We start from the raw sequence: 18991 nt of genomic DNA, 5'->3' as shown, positions 1-18991 counted from the left end.
ATGGGACTCCAGTACATTGGATGAGTCTTGCAAACAGCTAGCACAGGGCCCGATGGGCTGAGTGGCCTCCCTTCTCAGGTCGATGCCTTTGCTCTTCATTTCCAGGCAAGCACCGAGAGTCCAGCCGGGATGTGGCCATCAAGGTGATCGACAAGCTGCGATTCCCGACGAAACAGGAGAGCCAGCTCCGCAACGAGGTGGCCATCCTCCAGGTCAGCTGAGCGCGAGCAGGTTGCCCGGTCCCGCCGTAAACCCTCCCTCATCGAGATGGGCGGTGGCGTGTTGACGGGGGGGTAGGGTGTCTGCACTATACGTGAGGCCACAAGGTATCAGAGCAGAATTAGGGAATTCGGCCCATCGAGTCTTCTGCACTGTTCTATCATGGCTGATTTATTAACCTTCCCAACTCCATTCTCCAGCCTTATCCCCGTTACCTTTGATGCCCTTGCTAATCAAGAAATAAACCTCTGCTTTAAACATACCCAATGGCCTTCACAGCCATTTGTGGCAAAGATTTCCACAGATTCACCACTCTCTGGCTGAAGAAATTCCTCCTCATCGCTTTTCTAAAGGGTCTAGTATTCTGAGATCATGCTCTGTGGTGCTAGACTCCCCCACCATAGGAAACATCCTCTCCACATCCATCCTATCTAAGTCTTGCAATATTCGATGGGTTGCAATGAGATCCCCCACCTTGTTCTTCTAAACTCCTGTGAGTACAGGCCCAGAGCCATCAAACACTCCTCATACAGTAACCCTTTTGTTGCCGAGACCTTCTCGTGAAGCTCATTAGGTAAGGGGCCCAAAACTGCTCATAGTACTCCCAAGTGTGGTCTGACCAATGCCTTTCTCCTCCTCCTCCTGCAGGGCCTGTGTCACTCTGGAGTGGTCAACCTGGAATGCATGTTCGAGACGCCCGAGAAGGTCTTTGTCGTCATGGAGAAGCTGCACGGAGACATGCTGGAGATGATCCTGTCCAGTGAGAAGGGGCGACTGCCAGAGAGGATCACCAAGTTCATGATCACACAGGTAATTGGCCCTTCCTCTCAGTTGTCGAGGGAGTCAGCACGGTTTAAGGCCCTTCCGCCCCAACGAGCCCATGTCGCCCAATTACGTCACCTGACCAATTCGCCTGCCAACTGGTACGTCTTTGGACTGTGGGAGGAAACTGGAGCACCCGGGGAAACCAGTGCGGTCACGGGGAGAGCGTACAAACTCCTCGCAGACAGTGGCAGGAAATGAACCCCAGCCACTGGTTCCATAATATGTTACACTCACCACTGCCATGATTCTGCCTCACTATCTCAGGGGCAAAATACAGACAACGGTGATAAACATAGAAACATAGAAAATAGGTGCAGGAGTAGGCCATTTGGCCCTTCGAGCCTGCACCGCCATTCAGTATGATCATGGCTGATCATCCAACTCAGAACCCTGTACCTGCCTTCCCCCTATACCCCCGATTCCTCTAGCCACAAGGGCCATATCTAACTCCCTCTTAAATATAGCCAATGAACTGGCCTCAACTGTTTCCTGTGGCAGAGAATTACACAGATTCACCACTCTCTGTGTGAAGAAGTTTTTCCTCATCTCGGTCCTAAAAGGCTTCCCCTTTATCCTCAAAGTGTGACCCGTTGTTCTGGACTTCCCCAACATCGGGAACAATCTTCCTGCATCTAGCCTGTCCAATCCCTTTAGGATTTTATACAGTTCAATAAGATCCCCCCTCAATCTTCTAAATTCCAGTGAGTATAAGCCTAGCCGATCCAGTCTTTCATCATATGAAAGTCCTGCCATCCCAGGAATCAATCTGGTGAACCTTCTTTGTACTCCCTCTATGGCAAGGATGTCTTTGCTCAGATTAGGGGACCAAAACTGCACACAATACTCCAGGTGTGGTCTCACCAAGGCCTTGTACAACTGCAGTAGTACCTCCCTGCTCCTGTACTCGAATCCTCTTGCTATGAATGCCAGCATACCATTCGCCTTTTTCACTTGCTGTACCTGCATGCCCACTTTCAATGACTGGTGTACAATGACACCCAGGTCTCGTTGCACCTCCCCTTTTCCTAATCAGCCACCATTCAGATAATAATCTGTTTTCCTGTTCTCGCCACCAAAGTGGATAACCTCACATTTATCCACATTAAATTGCATCTGCCATGAATTTGCCTACTCACTGTTAGCATCATCTTCGTTCTGCCTGCACAGTCTGAGGTCTACTCTACACTGCCCCGTCTCTGTTAAGTACTCCCAAAACTTGTTAATCAAAGCAGGAACTTCAAAACTCTTGGCATCTACAATGAAGGATCCTAACCATCCAGGACATTCCCTCTTCTCATTAGAGCCATCAAGGAGGAGGTGCAGGAGCCTGATTCAGTCTTGTCTCCTAGAGTCATAGAAAAGTGCAGAAACAGGCCCTTCAGCCCATCAAGTCCATGCCGAACCGCTTATAGCGTGTCTACTCCCATCGACCTGCACCAGGACCATAGCCCTCTACTCCTCCCTTCCAAACTCCTCTTAAACATTGAAATCGAGCTTGCATGCACCACTTGTGCTGGCAGCTGGTTCCACACTCTCATCACCTTCTGAGTGAAGAAGTTTCCCCCATGTTCCTCTTAAACTTTTCACCTTTCACCCTCAACCCATGAACTCCAGTTGTAGTCCCAACCAACCTCAGTAGAAAAAACCTACTTGCATTTACCCTGTCTATGCCCCACATAATTTTGCATACCTCCGTAAAATCTCCTCTCAGTCTTCTACGTTCCAAGGAATAAAGTCCTAACCTATTGAATTTTTCCTCCAGACCTGGCAACATCCTTGCAAATTTTCTCTGAACTCTTTCAACCTTACTGACATCTTTCCTGTCGGTAGGTGACCAAAACTGCACACAGTACTCCAAATTATGCCTCACCAGTGTCTTGCACAACTTCAATATAACATCGCAACTCCCGTACTCAGTTCCTTGATTTATGAAGGCCAATGTGCTGAAAGCTTTTTTTATGACCCTATCTACCTGTGACACCACTTTCAGTGAATTATGTACCTGTATCCCTTTGTTCTACCCTATTATTCTCTGTGTAAGACTCACCGTGGTTGGTCCTACTGAACTGCAATGCCTCGCACTTGCACGTCGAAACGTACAGTGAACTGTATCGTTTGTGTTAACAACCAGCCGACACACTCGGGGATGTGCTGGGGGGGTAGCTACACTTTCTACTGTCCACATAGCATGCCTACATTGTTCGGAAGACAACACCAAATGCTAGCAAACCAAACACAACAAGCACCAAATCGAGGCGCATTTCTCCCTCCTCTCTCTTTCTCTGGGCATTGGGTGCTTGTTGGTCTTTTTTATAACGGGGTTCTTTTGGGTTTCTTTGTTTTGTGTCTGCCAGCGAGGAGACAAATCTGAAGGCTGCATACAGTCGACATACTTTGATAATAAAAGCAACACACACAAAAGTTGCTGGTGAACGCAGCAGGCCAGGCAGCATCTCTAGGAAGAGGTACAGTCGACGTTTCCGGACTGACGAAGGGTCTCGGCCTGAAACGTCGACTGTACCTCTTCCTGGAGATGCTGCCTGGCCTGCTGCGTTCACCAGCAACTTTGATGTGCGTTGCTCGAAATTCCAGCATCTTCAGATTCCCTCGTGTTTGCGTTGATAATAAATGCACTTTGAAAGCTTTAGGAGCAGGTTTCTTCTCCTCCTCCATCATACTTCAGAAGGTCCATGAAGCCACGGACACTTCGTCCTTGGTCCTCTTTTGCTATATTTGTGTAGATATTTGTTTAATTTACAATCATTTTTATGTCCTGTGCTGAACTGCTGCAAAAAGCGGATTATGAGATGTCACCAATTCAGATTTCACGCAATCCTTCAAAGATCCGGCAGGGAAGCAAAGCAACGTTATTGCCCTCTCACAAGCCAACATCAACACATTGTACAAGAGCATTAGACAAGGCCATTCAGCCCATCAAGTCTGCTCCACCGTTCCATCATGGCTGATTTATTATCTCTCTCAACCCCATTCTCCCGGTAACCTTTGACACCCTGACTAATCAAGAACCTATCAACCTTCCCCTTTAAGTATACTTGGCCTCTTGACCTTTATCCTCTGGCTAAAGAAATTCCTCCTCACCTCTGTTCTGCACACTTCTATTCTAAGGCTGTGGCCTCTGATCCCAGACTTTCACACTATAGGAAACATTCTTTCCATACCCACTCTATCTAGTAGAGGGCAGCCATCAATCCCAGGGGATCATGGGTTTGTGCCTCTGCTGGACTGTGTCCTCTATCTAGGCCTTTCAATATTCAGTAGATTCCGCCCCACCTCTCCTCTGCTTATTCTTGGTTACATTGGGCCAATTCTGTTGTTCGTATGCTCTATATCAGACACTGGAAGCAGACTCCATCCTGAGCTGGTGGGCAATGGAAAGATCAGAGGATGTTCCCTAAGTCTCTCTGAGAGAGTGCGTTAACTCCGCAGCCTCCTGGCCAAGATATTGAAAGTGGACGAAGAAGCACTCGATTATCAGAGAGCGCCGACTCTTGCTCTACGCGCCTCCTCACCCTGCCTCACCTGCGACGGAAGCGGCCTCTGTGGAATCTCGCTCCCCCCCCCCACCACCCCCAAACCCGAAACTCTGGGGCGGAAGCAAGCCCCGAAGAGATGCCTATGTAGAGGTTTAGTAACCTTTGACCAAAGATGCCACCATCTTAATCTCCTGCTCCACCCATTTCCCAAACCTGGCACTGCCCTCCTGTCATCTCAGATCCCAGTCACCTCAGAATCCTTTCTCACCATTCCCCTCCTCCTCCTCCTCTCTGCTGGCCATCTTGCCTCTCCTCTCTCAACCTTGATGCAGCTTTTCAACCCAAAACACTGACAGTTTCTTTCATCCAATGGTGACACAATTCCTTCCCTCCCTCCTCCCAATAGTGGCAGTGCACGGCCTCAGAAAACAAAAGAAAAGAGATGAGGAATTTGCTTGGCCAGAGGGTAGTGAATCTGTGGAACTTATTGCCACAGATGGCGATGGCGGCCAAATCATTGGGTATATTTAGAGATTGATAGGTTCTTGATTAGTCAGGGTGCCAGATTTTTATCAGGGAGAAGGCAGGAGATTGGGGCTGAGAGGGAAAATAAATCAGCCATGATGGAATGGTGCAGCAGACTCGATGAGCTGAATGGCCTAATTCTACTCCTACATCTTAAGGTCACCAGTGCTACTTGCTGAGTTCCTCCAGCATCTTTTTGCCTGTGAGCTGGGAAGCAGGATGTTTGATCTGGTCGCTCCCAGGGTTTTGTATTTCCACATTAAATCCCATTCTCTCTCTCTCTCTCTCTCTCGGTCTCTCTATCTCTCTCTCTCTTTCCCCCTCTCTATCTCTATCTCTATATCTCTATCTATCTCTCTCTCTCTTTCCCCCTCTCTCTCTCTCTCTCTCTCTCTCTCTCTCTCTCTCTCTCTCTCTCTCTCTCTCCCCCCTCTCTCTCTCTCTCTCCCTCTCTCCCCCTCTCCCCGTTATACCTCGACTCCTCCTTGAGGCAGCTCCTTAACAAGGCGGTACCTCTCACTCCCACAGATCTTGGTTGCTCTCCGCCACCTGCACTTCAAGAACATCGTTCACTGCGACCTCAAGCCGGAGAATGTGCTTCTGGCATCAGCCGATCCCTTTCCCCAGGTGGGTAGCCGCGGTGACCAAGATGGCGGCTTATCACTGCTCCATCTTGGGTTCCTCAGACTGGTTTGGTTCCAATCCTCCCACCCAAAAACCGGGCACTCTATCCACTCAATACCGGAGTCGAATGGCCCTCGGAGTATTTGTCGGCCGGGTGTTTGGCTGTAGAAGAATCAGTGGGTGCTAGATGAACTCCCTCTGTGAGTTGAATAACCGTCGGGAGGCCCAGGGGAGAAATGGAGTCTGAAGCCCGGTTGGGTGAGGTAGCCAGGGTAACGCCCAGGCTAAACGGTAGGGCTGTTGAAACTCGTGATACCAGTTTATAACTGGAGTGAACCAGCAACCTGCACCATTCCATAAGGCGGGTGTGGCGAAACTCATTGAGAATGTACGCAATAATAATCTTCTAAAAGAACTAATCTTTCTCCTGTAATTTTGAGCAGAGGTTATTACTGCTTAATGAATGAGTAACAATAGTTATGGACATTTTTATGGAAAATGGTTGCCCTGTTTCTTATTTTTGTGTATTTATGAGGATGATGGTGAATATTGGTCGCCCAGGTAGTTGTTGGAGTTTCTCTCTAGGAGTGCTCACGTTTATACAGGCCCCTGTTTGCTTACCTCTGTCCTGATTGGCTACCCCTTCAATTGACCTTTGAATTCTATTGGCTGGTGTTTCTTTGGCTTTTAGGGGTTCATAGATGGCACCTATTTCGATCTCTTTACAGAGTTATCAGGAGAGAAAGCAAACATATCAAAATAGATGCCATCTACGAGTCCCAAAGAGCCAAAGAAATGTCCAATGGAATTCAAAGGTCAGCTGATGGGGTAGCCAATCAGGACCAAGGCAAGCAAACGCGGGGGGGTGGGGGTGTTGTAGAGCTATAAAGAGCACGAGCACTCCCCAGAGAGGAACACCAACAACTGTGCACTGAGGAAGTCTCATCGACTGGTGATGAAGCATCTGCAAGTGAATTGCCGAGCTCGGTGAACACCACAACATCAAATGTGTATTCATTGTCTGGGTACGAATAAAAGTGTAACAGAGACACTGACGTAAATGGAATATCCTGAAAAATCTCTTCAAAAATTACTAATCTTTTAAAATACAATTGCATTTATAAACTGTGTTGTTACTATAACCATTTACTACCCAAATACTGATGTGTACACCAGGTCTGCCACCTCTTCAAAAAGTATCAGCCAACGTCACAAGTTCTCAGAATCATCTCACTGGCTCAAGACGGAGTGAGGTGTTTCCAATGGAAACGTCTCACTGCTTTTTGGGTTGTAAAAAGCCACTCGCTGCTTCATTTGGGCGTAAAAATAATCGTAGTGTATCATTTTATCGTGGGCGGGGTTTAAAGAGTTGAGGGGCGGCACTGCACGCAGCACGCCAACAGAATTCTTGTGCGTGCCATTCTGGGCACCAGTGCCACAGGTTCTCCACCCCTGCTAAGGTGATGGACCTGATTGTAATCTCAACTCCACATACCTGTCACTCCTTTTCTTTACAGAAACCTAACTGTCTCTTAGATGGGTCCTGCCCCTGGGAGAAACTACCGCGGACAGTGGCGATCCTCTGCAGCCCCAGGGTCAGAAAGGTTCTCCAATGGCGTAGGGATCCTGGCCACTGAGTGTCCCAGACACAAGAGGAGAGTGAAGCAATTGGATCTTAGCCAAGCTCACCTCACTCCCCAGTTGTACCCCAGAGCAGGGCTGGGAGAAGATTCCTGTTGGGACCCTCTTTATTGGAAATGACTAGAATCTGTGGCCCCCAGTTTCAGAAGTGGGTCAGGAACTCGAAAGGTGTGCAGATTCTCTCTGCCTGGTTCACTTGGGTGTTGAAGCCTGATTAGAGAAAACGCAACTACAAATAGAATCCTGGAATTAAAACCTTGCAGGAGATAATGGCCCCGTTTAAAACTGGGACAGGGTATTTTCAGTGATCGAATCTTATCAGCTGTTCTATGTTTGTAGCTGTCACTGTAATCTCAGGTGATTACAAACTAGGGTGTCTGTTAATCTCCGTGTATTTCACACTCGTTCTCTCCCTCGCACAAACACACACTCACACATACTGACTTGCTCTCTCTCTTTGCCACCCACCCTCACTCCTTTCTAATGTCTCCTCACCCCTGCTCTCTCTCCTTCCCTCTCACCTCCTCCTGCTCTCTCCTTTCTTCCCTCTCCCTTCTGTCTATGCTCTCTCTCCCCCCTTCCCCCTCCCCCTCCCCTCTCTCCCCCCTCCCCCTTCTCCCCCCTCTCCCCCTCCCCTCTCTCCCCCTCTCCCCCCTCCCCTCTCTCCCCCTCTCTCCCCCCTCTCCCCCTCTCCCCCCTCTCCCCCTCTCCCCCTCTCCCCCCTCTCCCCCTCTCCCCCCCTCTCCCCCCTCCCCCCTCTCCCCCCTCTCTCCCCCTCTCTCCCCCTCTCTCCCCCTCTCTCCCCCCTCTCCCCCCTCTCCCCCTCTCCCCCCTCTCCCCTTCTCTCCCCTCTCTCCCCCTCTCTCCCCCTCTCTCCCCCTCTCTCTCCCCCTCTCTCTCCCCCTCTCTCTCCCCCTCTCTCTCCCCCTCTCTCTCCCCTCTCACTCTCCCCCTCTCCCCCCTCTCTGTCCCCCCTCCCCCTCTCCTCTCTCCCCCTCTCTCTCCCCCTCTCCCCCTCTCTCTCCCCCCTCTCCCCCCCTCTCTCTCTCTCTCTCCCCCCCTCCCCCTCCCCACAATACCCCCCCCCACCCACACCACCTTGGCATGACTCCCGGCTCTCAGGTGAAGCTCTGCGACTTTGGCTTTGCGCGCATCATCGGGGAGAAGTCGTTCCGTCGGTCGGTGGTGGGGACGCCGGCCTACCTCGCGCCCGAGGTGCTGCTGAACAAAGGCTACAACCGCTCGCTGGACATGTGGTCAGTCGGGGTGATCATGTACGTCAGCCTCAGCGGCACGTTCCCCTTCAACGAGGACGAAGACATCAATGACCAGATCCAGAACGCTGCCTTCATGTATCCCCCCAACCCCTGGAGGGAGATCTCACATGAAGGTACGTTACCGTCTCCGTATCGGACCCGAACCACCCCCGCTGTTTCCCTGAGCAACACACGGTCAGTGCTGCAGGAGCTCAGCAGGTCAGGCAGCAGCGGTGGAAAGGAGTATCTAACCCATGCTGTCTGTGCTTTAGGAGGGGTGATGAGACAGTACGAAGGAGAATTTACCCTCGTACAGCACTGTGCAAAGCCCTTAGGCACATATATACAGCTCGGGTGCCTAAGACTTTTGCACAGTACTGTATTTGTCAACGTGGAGTGGAGAGTGAGTTTGTAAATCTGGCAGGAGCAAAAGATGTTGGGAATGGTGAGGGTGGAGCACCGCGGGAGGGGTGTGGGACAGGTGGCAGAGAAGGAGTGCCAGGGGGAGGGGGGTGGTACAGGTGCAGACTCACCCAGCCCTGAGACACCAGGCAAGCCCACTCGATTCCAAACAATTGGTTTATTGATCATTACAGAATGTCTCTCTGGTGCTTCCTGCTTCCTCCCCTCTCCCTTCCCCTTTTCCCAACCATGATTCCCCTCTCCCTGCCCCCTTCCCACTCTCAGTCCACAATAGAGACCCAGATCAGAATTAGGTTTATCATCACTCACAATGTCATGAAATTTGTTTATTTGTGGCAGCAGTACAATGCAATACATAAAATTACTACAGTACTGTGCAAAAGTCTTAGGATTCTATATACAGTTTATGCCTAAGAGTTTTGCTCAGTACTGTACCAAACACAACCGTTCCTGTCCTGGGACATTCCCGGCACCTCTTCAGACTTTCTGCAGTTTTCTGACCTGTCGTGATCTGTTCTGTCCTTCAGGCATCGACCTGATCAACAATATGCTGCAAGTGAAGATGAGGAAGCGATACAGTGTGGACAAGTCCTTAAGCCACCCTTTCCTGCAGGTAACGTCCTGGACGTGTTGGTTGAGAAGCCGTCAGGCCAGTGGTAACGCCGAGCCCAGACGTTCTGGGTTCAACGCCACCCTGCCAGGCCTGGGCCCATCGCCTCCGCTGCCCCGGGTGTGTGACTTTGCGGTCAAGCACACCTGGAACCTCCCCCTCCCACCTCCCATCCACCTTCTGGTCAATGCTGGTGTAACCTGGGTGGGGGCGATCCTGTCACCGGTCCTGAACTGACATTACAGCTCTTGGCTGACAGAGCCTGTCGACACTACATTCTTAGCAGAGGTGGTAGAGAGAGCTTTGGACAGGTGCATGGATCAGAAAGGCTTGGAGAGACGTGGCCAAAATGGGACGATCTCAGATGGGGCTTTCTGTCAGGTAGGAGATGTAGAAACCTGAAAGGACGTGCTACTGGACTCAAAGGACAGCTTCTACCCCACTGTTCTAAGGCTATCAAAAGTAAGGAGTTACCTGTCTGTATGGAGTTTCTGCCTTCTCCCCATGACCGCGTGGGTTTCCTCCGGGTGCTCTGGTTTCCTCCCACAGTCCAAAGGCGTACTGACCATAAGACCATAAGACAAAGGAGCAGAAGTCGGCCATTTGGCCCATCGAGTCTGCTCCGCCATTTTATCATGAGCTGATCCATTCTCCCATTTAGTTCCACTCCCCTGCCTTCTCACCATAACCTTTGATGCCCTGGCTACTCAGATACCTATCAATCTCTGCCTTAAATATGATTATGAAGACACATAATGTTCTTTTATTGTCAGTTAGTAATGCATGCATTAAGAAATGATACAATATTCCTCCGGTGTGATATCACAAAAACACAGGACAGACCAAGACTGAAAAAACTGACAAAACCACATAATTATAACATATAGTTACAACAGTGCAACAATACCATAACTTGATGATAAAGTCCATGAGCACAGTAAAGTTCAAAGTCTCTCAAATGTCCCACATCTCACGCAGAGGGGAGAAGGAAGAAAAACTCTCCCTGCCATGCCCGACCACAATCCGACTCTGAGTCATCCGAAAACTTCGAGCTCTGATCAGCTCTCCGACGCCGAGTACTGAGCGCCATCTCTGTCCGAACCATTCGACCTCCTTCTCGGTCGCCAAAAGCAGGCAAGGCTGGGAATTTTGAGGCCTACCCTCCGAAAGATTCCCGACCACGAAGTAACGACAGCAGCGGACAGGCGTTTCAGAAATTTCTCCAGATGTTCCTCTGTGATTTCACATCCATTCTCCATCAAATACACCCAATGACTTGGCCTCCACTGCCGCCTGTGGCAACAAATTCCATAGATTCACCACCCTCTGGCTAAAAGAATTTCTTCGCATTTCTGTTCTGAATGGGCACCCTTCAATCCTTAAGTCATGCCCTCTCGTACTAGACTCCCCCATCATGGGAAACAACTTTGCCACATCCACTCTGTCCATGCCTTTTAACATTCGAAATGTTTCTATGAGGTCTCCCCTCATTCTTCTAAATTCCAAGGAATACAGTCCAAGAGCGGACAAACATTCCTCATAGGTTAACCTTCTCATTCCCGGAATCACTCTAGTGAATCTTCTCTGTACCCTCTCCAATGTCAGCACATCCTTTCCTAAATAAGGAGACCAAAACTGTCCACAGTACTCCAAGTGAGGCCTTACCAGCGCCTTATAGAGCCTCAACATCACATTCCTGCTCATATACTCTATTCCTCTAGAAATGAATGCCAACATTGCATTTGCCCTCTTCACCACCGACACTGACTAGTAGGTTAGTTGGTTAATGTCCCATGAAAGGGTCAGATTAAATTGGGGGTTGGCTGGGCGATGTGGCTCCAAGGGCCAGAAGCCTATTCTGCTCTGTAAATAAATCAATCAATCCAATTTTCGGTTACAACTGTGGGTGCTGACTAACTACAACATCATTAGTGAAGTTCCTGTAGCTTTGGTGTGTCACTTCTGCACTCTGTGACTCTTTGCAATTCCCTGTTACCACATTAGCACAATCCACATCCCTGGTTGCTAGTTATTGGTCCTCACTAGTCTTTTCGCGACAACAGTTGGGCATGGTGTGTGTTTGTGTGTTTCCAGTTGTATGAATCTGTGTATTAGCAACCCCTTTCTGTCCTTGCTCCCTGTGTGTCCCCTGAGACCTTTTGACACATAGAAACATTGAAACCCTACAGCACAATACAGGCCCTTTGGCCCACAAAGCTGTGCCGAACATGTACTTACTTTAGAACTACCTAGGCTTACCCACAGCCCTCTATTTTTCTAAGCTCCATGTACCTATCCAGGAGTCTCTTAAAAGACCCTATCGTATCCACTTCCACCACCGCTGCGGAAAGCCCATTCCACGCACTCACCACTTTCCGTAAAAAATTTACCCCTGAAAGTAGGAACAGAGGAGATGTCAGGGGTAGGTTTTTGTATAATGGTGACTCCAGTATGGTTACTGTGCTGATGGACCAGTTGGGATTGAATTGAATTGACTTTATTACTTACATCCTTCACATACACAAGGAGTAAAAATCTTTACCTTTCGTCTCCATCTAAATGTGCAATTTATAGTAATTAGTAATGAATAGTATGTACAACAGGACAGTCAGTATAACATAGAAATACAATTGTATCAGTGTGAGTTAATCAGTCTGATGGCCTGGTGGAAGAAGCTGTCCCGGAGCCTGTTGGTCCTGGCTTTTATGCTGTGGTACCATTTCCCAGACAGTAGCTGCTGGAACAGTTTGTGGTTGGGATGACTCGGGTCCCCAATGATCCTTCGGGCCCTTTTTACGCACCTGTCTTTGTAGATGTCCAGAATAGTGGGAAGTTCACATCTACAGATGCGCTGGGCTGTCCGCACCATTCTCTGCAGAGTCCTGCGATTGGGGGAAGTACAGTTCGCATACCAGGCAGTGATGCAGCCAGTCAGGATGCTCTCAATTGTGCCCCCATAGAAAGTTCTTAGGATTTGGGGGCCCATACCAAACTTCCTCAACCATCTGAGGTGAAAGAGGCGCTGTTGTGCCTTTTTCACCACACAACTGGTGTGTACAGACCATGTGAGATCCTCGGTGATGTGGATGCCGAGGAACTTAAAGCTGTTCACCCTCTCAACCCCAGATCTATTGATGTCAATAGGGGTTAGCCCGTTTCCATTCCTCCTGTAATCCACAACCAGCTCCTTTGTTTTTGCGACATTGAGGGAGAGGTTGTTTTCTGCTCAAATACTGTGGTGACATTGAAACGAGTTATAACTCGTCACTACACACACGACGCTACGCTGCCATGCTGCCCGACTCTCGGTTTCCATGTATCTTGGTACACGTAACGATAGTAAACCACTTACAGAATCTCCCCGGTAACTGGCCACCTTTTCTGATCTCTGACAACCCCCTCCTCTCTCTCTCTCTCTCTCTCTCTCTCCCAACCCAGGACCACCAAACCTGGCTGGATCTGCGAGAGCTGGAGTGCAAAATGGGGGAGAGGTACCTGACCCACGAGAGCGACGACTTGCGCTGGGAGACGTTCGCCCTCAGCCGCTCGCTGCAGTACCAGCCCCACAAGGCCAGCCGCCTGCCGCCCGCCGCCAGCTGGAGGGAAGAGGACGGACAGGGGCTCAGTGAGAGAGTCAGCATCCTGTAGGACTGTAATGACCGCTTGGCCACCTGCGAAATGTCCCCTCATCCCGCCCCCTCCACCCTCCGCTCCGCACCTGAGAAATCGGCCGCAGATCGGAGACGGCATCGAGGCTCGACGATCAAAATACCTCCCTCCTGACGAGGCAGCTCTTGGACCTAGACAAAGTCCTTGCCGTAACTTTGAGCGAATCTGTCTGTTCCCAAGTAGGCGAGATTGTATCATGGTGGATGTATGGACACAAACACAAGATTCCTGAAGCAGGCCTGTGGAAATCTGACCTTCTCTTGCCTCCCATCTTATGCGGACAAGACCTCTCCCGGGAGATCTGTTACAGAACGATGCCTTCTCAGAGAGTGGCCATAAGCTATTTGGTTTTTGTTGTATTTTTACGTAAATTATGGTTAGTACAAGCAAGAACCCCTCCTTCCTTGTTCCCCGCACCGTAACTCCTCGCCAACACGAGCCTCGATCCAAACAGTGCTCCTCGGGGGGATACTCTGCACCGCCACCGAGTTTCAGCCCAATGCCTGCTCATAGCTCACTCCCTCAGCGGGGTTCGGAGGGCCGCAGCGGTTGTGAGGGGCGGGAGGGAGAACTTGTACGATGTTACTTCCTCTCTTGTACCCCGCGTTCTTCTCCCCTCCTTTCCCGTTCTATCGGAAAGCTCGGTTGACGGTGAAGTTGGGATGCAGCCCCCATCTTGACCCAAACTCGCGCCGGCCTTTGATGTGGCGTGGAGCCTTACCGTGCTCGAGGGAAGGAAGGGTACTTTTCTGGGCGGCGTGTAGAGGAAAGGCAGAGTTCCCTGGTCACGTACAACCTCCCAAGAACTGATTGGAATGGGATTGAGAGGTCGTGAGGGAGGGAAGTTCTTAGTAAACGGTAGATCCTACAGTACAAGACACATGTAGACCCCAGCTGCCTTAGGAACTCCACAACCACAAAGGAAGTGCTTTCGCACTGTATATCTGCCATGTTTCCTGATAGATTTCTATATTTATATCACATTGTACAAACCTGAGACATGAAAGCAAACTGAGATTTTCGTTGCTGCCAGTAGGATTTGGTGGTTAATGGCCTGTGATGGGAAGTGGGACCCCACCCTGGGGGAAATTTCTTCATGTTTTTTTTTTAATTTATTTGTGACGGGGATGGCTGGTACCTGGGCTGCACGACCGTTGTGCAGACACTGTGTATGCGCTAGAGGAGACGGTTAGAGGCAGGTACAATGGCGTTTTGGATGTACGTGGACAGAGGAGGCCTGGAGAGAGATTACAGTGCAGTACAGGCCCTTCGGCCCACAGTGATGTGCTGTAATCTCTGAGGTCAATCTAACCCTTCCCTCCGGCATAGCCCTCCATTTTGACATTATCCATGTGCCAATCTAAGAGTCTCTTTTCAAGTGGTTCGATTTACTATCGGAGAATGTATACAACCTGAAATTGTTACTCTTCACAGACAACCAAGCAACAAGACACCCTAGAGAATGAATGACAGTAACGTCAGTAACCACCCCCCCCCCAGGCACAAGCAGGAACAGAAACAGGACCCTCCTCTTCCCCCTCCCACCACTCACCAGCAGAAGCACTTTCAAACCCCCTCCCACCATGCAAGCCATAGCAAAGGTCCCCAAATGCCCCTAATGTATCTGCCTGTACCATCACCGCTGCCAGTGCGTTGCACTCACCCAGCTCTTTCTGTTCAGTGAAAAACCACCTCTGACATCCAAGGTCCAAGATTCTCGAGCAATGGGATGAATGCGGGCAAGTGGTATTATAACTGAGGTGTCCTCTCTTCTCCGCCCTCCCATCAGGCAGAAGGTACAAGGGCTTGAAACCATGCTCTGGCAAGTCACTGTCCTTCAGGAGCTGACCCAGAACGATTCCCCAATGCCTACCACCGGCTCGGGGGGGCACGTCGTGACCGCCAGTCGGTCCCCACACGTCGCCAGGAACACGTGAAGAGAGGCTGCAGTGAGCCTCATCTTTTGCTCTCCAGGCCAACCGATGGGGACTCTAATGGTTCCCCAGCACGGCGGCGCAGCGGGTAGAGACGCTGCCTCTTCGCACCAGAGACCCGGGTCCGATTCTGACCTCCGGCGATGTCTGTGCGGAGTTTGCACGTAAGCCCTGCGGTCCTCCCGCGTCCCAGAGGCCTGGGGGTGGGTGGGTCAGCTGGGCACTGTAAGTCACTCCTGGAGTGGGCGTTGAAAACTCTGGGGGTGGGGGTAGATGAGAAGGTGGGAAGTATAGGAGGAGATTACTACGAATGGGCAGGTGATACTTGTTGGGCCGAAGAGCCTGTTTCGTTGTTGTATCTCTCCTTACAGTCCAGCGACCCGGGTTCAATTCCCGCCGCTGCCTGTAAGGAGTTTGGACATTCTCCCCATGACCGCATGGGTTTCCTCCGGGTGCTCTGGTTTCCTCCCACAGTCCAAAGACGTACCGGTTGGTAGGTTGTAAGTTGTCCCATGATTAGGCTAGGGTTAAATCAGGAAAAGCTGGGCGGCGCAGCTCAAAGAGCGTGAAGGGTCAATTCCACCAATAAATTAATCAATTAATTAAAAACCCACAAGAATATTAGGGAAGACCTACTTGGTCAGAGAACCCATCTTTTACATTGGACATTAAACCAAGCCTCTTTCTGTCCTGAGGTGGGGCCCTGACCTCCCCTCAGCTGCGGCCTGGCCCACCTAGCTTAAGTTTACTCTGAATCCCAGAACCCAGAACAGTCCAGCAGAGTACAGGCCCTTCGGCCCACAATGTGATGCCCACATTTCAATCTACTCTGAAATCAATCCAACCCTCCCCTCCCACATTGCTGCCAATTTAAATGCCCCCGCCCCCAGTGTATCTGTATCTGCGTCGGCCGCCGCCCCTGGCAGGGCGTTCTACACGCCGGCCACTCTCTGTGTAAAGGACCTGCATTCTCTGAGGTGGGCAGATAAGGTCCCAGCGTAAACACTGTGAAGAAAGGGCAATAGGATCATCCCCACCACTCTGAAACCTCAACCAGCAGCTCGTCATTTCATTAGTTGCTCGCGGGAGATTGGCTGCTGCGTTCCCAACGCAAGTGACTACTCTGTAACGTTTGCTTTTGTGTCGGTGATGGGCAGCAAGCCAGGTGAGCAAACGCAAATTTTGCTAACTGCTATCAAACATGGGTCTTTTTGTTTTAATCGGGAGATACCCAACACACCGCACCACCCAGCAACCCACCAATTTTACGGAGCAGACTCGATGGGCCGAATGGCCTACTTCAGCTCCTATATCTTATGGTCTAATTTTACCCTAGCCGAATCACAGGACAATTTACAATGACCAATCAGCCTACTGACCAGCAGGTCTTTGGAATGTGGGAGGAAACCAGAGCACCCGGAGGAAACCTACTTGGCCGCAGCGAGAATGCACAAGCAGCGGGAATCGAACCCTGGATCTGTCATCGCTGGTGCCATAAAGTGGTTGTGCTAACCACTATGCTACCGTGGCACCCCTGATGGGTCAACAGAGTTTCCCAGTGCAGGCTCTCCCCAGCTTCTGATGCTCACCTGTACTTCCAAACAATCTCCCACAATATTATTAAAGTTAGTGGTCCGCAGACACTCAGTAGCCCCTTTATGAGGACCTCCTGTACCTAATAAAGTGGCCACTGAGTGTATGTTCATGGTCTTCTGCTGCTCTGGCCCGTCGACTTCAAGGAAAATGAATCGTGCATTCAGAGACGCTCTTCTGCACACCACTGTTGTAACGTGTGGTTATCTGAGTTACTGTCACGTTCCTGTCAGCTTGAACCAGTCTGGCCATTCTCCTCTGACCTCTCTGGGTGTTTTCACCCACAGAACTGCTGCTCACTGGATGTTTCTTATTTTTCCACACCATTGTTCTCTGCAAACTCTAAAGCAGGAGTTCCCAGCCGGGGTCCACGGACCCCTCATTTAATGGTAGGGGTCCGCCGCATAAAAATAGGTTGGGAACCCCTGTTCCAGAGACTGTTGTGCGTGAAAATCCCAGGAGATGAGCAGTTTCTGAGATACTCAAACCACCCCATCTGGCACCAACAATCATTCCACGGCCAAAGCCACTTTGATCACATTCTGACGTTTGGCCTGAACAACAACTGAACCTCTTGACCGTGTCCGCATGCTTTTATGCTTTGAGTTGCTGCCACGTGATTGGCTGATTGGATATTTGCACTAACGAGCAGGGGTACCTAATAAAGTGGCCGCTGAATGAACATACTATCAGAGGATGGAGCAAGCTTTCTTTCGCTCCCTCCACCATTCCTACCAGCGTCATGTGCTTTTGATGACATCCATTTCAGTACTACCATATCGAGTGGTTTGACAGGGGCGTCTGTAAGATTGTCAGGCACCAGGTTACCAGAGAGTGTGAGAGCACAAGGACACGCGTACACCCCACGCTCCCCTTCCTCCCCAGGCACAGCGGCGTGAGCTGCCAAGCCGGATGGCTCCCAAGGGGCTGTGTCCGGGGAGCCAGCCTCAGTGGGCCACTTGACTGCGGAAGGCGTCGCAGTTCATCTCGGCCGAGATTGGTTTGGGAAAAGGATCATTGGAGAGCGGGGACGGGGGGGGGGGGGGATCCCGGGTGATTTTCCACAATCCACTCCAAAAGGTTGTCAGGGTAAGGTTGGCAAAAACCTGCTGGCGGCTCCTTCAGTCGTAGACTCGTTACTGGCGTGTGTGTGCGTGTCTCTGTCTGTCTGTGTCTGTGAACAAATGCGTCGATGTGTGTATCTGTGAGCAAGTGTGTGTGTTTGGGAGTGAATATTTCTATGGGCGAATGTGTGAGTGTGTGTGGGTGTGACTGTGTAAATGAGTGTGTGTGTGTGTGTGAGTGTGTGTGTGTGTGTGAAGATTTGCCCATTCCAGCCTCTGTATCTCAGTTTCTGTCTGCTGAGTCTCCGGATATCGTTCAGCTTTGTTTTATTTGTAGAAAACGTACTTTGACCTGTTCAATAAAGATGATTTTCAACACATCCATGCTCGATTGTCAGATTTTCTGTCGTGCTCCGGTGGCGGCTGTCCCGTGTTTCCATCAGCTGAAGGATTCTGGCTGTAGCTCCTCAGAACCAGGTTTAAGGTCACCGGCGGGTGTCGTGAAATTTGTTAACTTCGCAGCAGCAGATCAATGCAATATATAAGATCACAATGCCTATTAAAAACTGTGAGTCACAGTAAGTAAATATATTAAATAGTTAAATTTAAAAAGTAGTGCAAAAGTGGGAGCTAAAAAGTATTGAGGGGTAGTGTCCATGGGTTCAATGTCCATTCAGAAATCGGATGGCAGAGGGGAAGAAGCTGATCCTGAATCGTTGAGTGTGTGTCTTCAGGCTCCTGTACCTCCTCCCGGACACTAACAATGAGAAGAGGGCAGGACCTGGGTGACTGACGCCATCTTTCTGAGGCACTGCTTCCTGAAGATGTCCTGGATACTATGGAGGCTAGTTTCCATGATGGAACTGACTACGGTTACAACTCTCTTCCAGTTAATAATGGCAGTAGCCGCCCCACCACCACCAGACGAGACCGTGATGCAGCCGGTTAGAATGCTTTCCCTGGTACATCTGTAGAAATTTGTGATTGTTTTCGGTGACATATCGAATCGCCAATGTCATATAATGATGGTCTTACTTTCATTATAGCTGCATCGATATGTTGGGGCCAGGTTAGGTCCTCAGAGATATTGACACCCGGGAGCTTGAAATTGCTC

The 18991-nt window shown here is 50.2% G+C and overlaps 1 protein-coding gene across 1 annotated transcript in view; it reads left to right on the top strand.

Annotated features, from left to right (window-relative positions):
* prkd2 (protein kinase D2) overlaps positions 1-18248 on the top strand; it is a 158554-nt gene extending 140306 nt beyond the window's left edge. Inside the window, exons 13-18 of the mRNA XM_063059919.1 lie at positions 106-212; positions 868-1029; positions 5592-5690; positions 8451-8718; positions 9535-9620; positions 13056-18248. Of these exons, the coding sequence (XP_062915989.1) occupies positions 106-212; positions 868-1029; positions 5592-5690; positions 8451-8718; positions 9535-9620; positions 13056-13265 (932 nt within the window). The 3' untranslated portion in view covers positions 13266-18248. The remainder of the gene's footprint in view (positions 1-105; positions 213-867; positions 1030-5591; positions 5691-8450; positions 8719-9534; positions 9621-13055) is intronic.
* Positions 18249-18991: the final 743 nt, after the last annotated feature.

This window comes from Mobula hypostoma, chromosome 10, assembly GCF_963921235.1.
Source record: "Mobula hypostoma chromosome 10, sMobHyp1.1, whole genome shotgun sequence".
Classification (NCBI taxonomy): domain Eukaryota; kingdom Metazoa; phylum Chordata; class Chondrichthyes; order Myliobatiformes; family Myliobatidae; genus Mobula; species Mobula hypostoma.
Note: the sequence above shows the minus strand (reverse complement) of the source record. Positions and strands in the feature narration are given on the sequence as shown.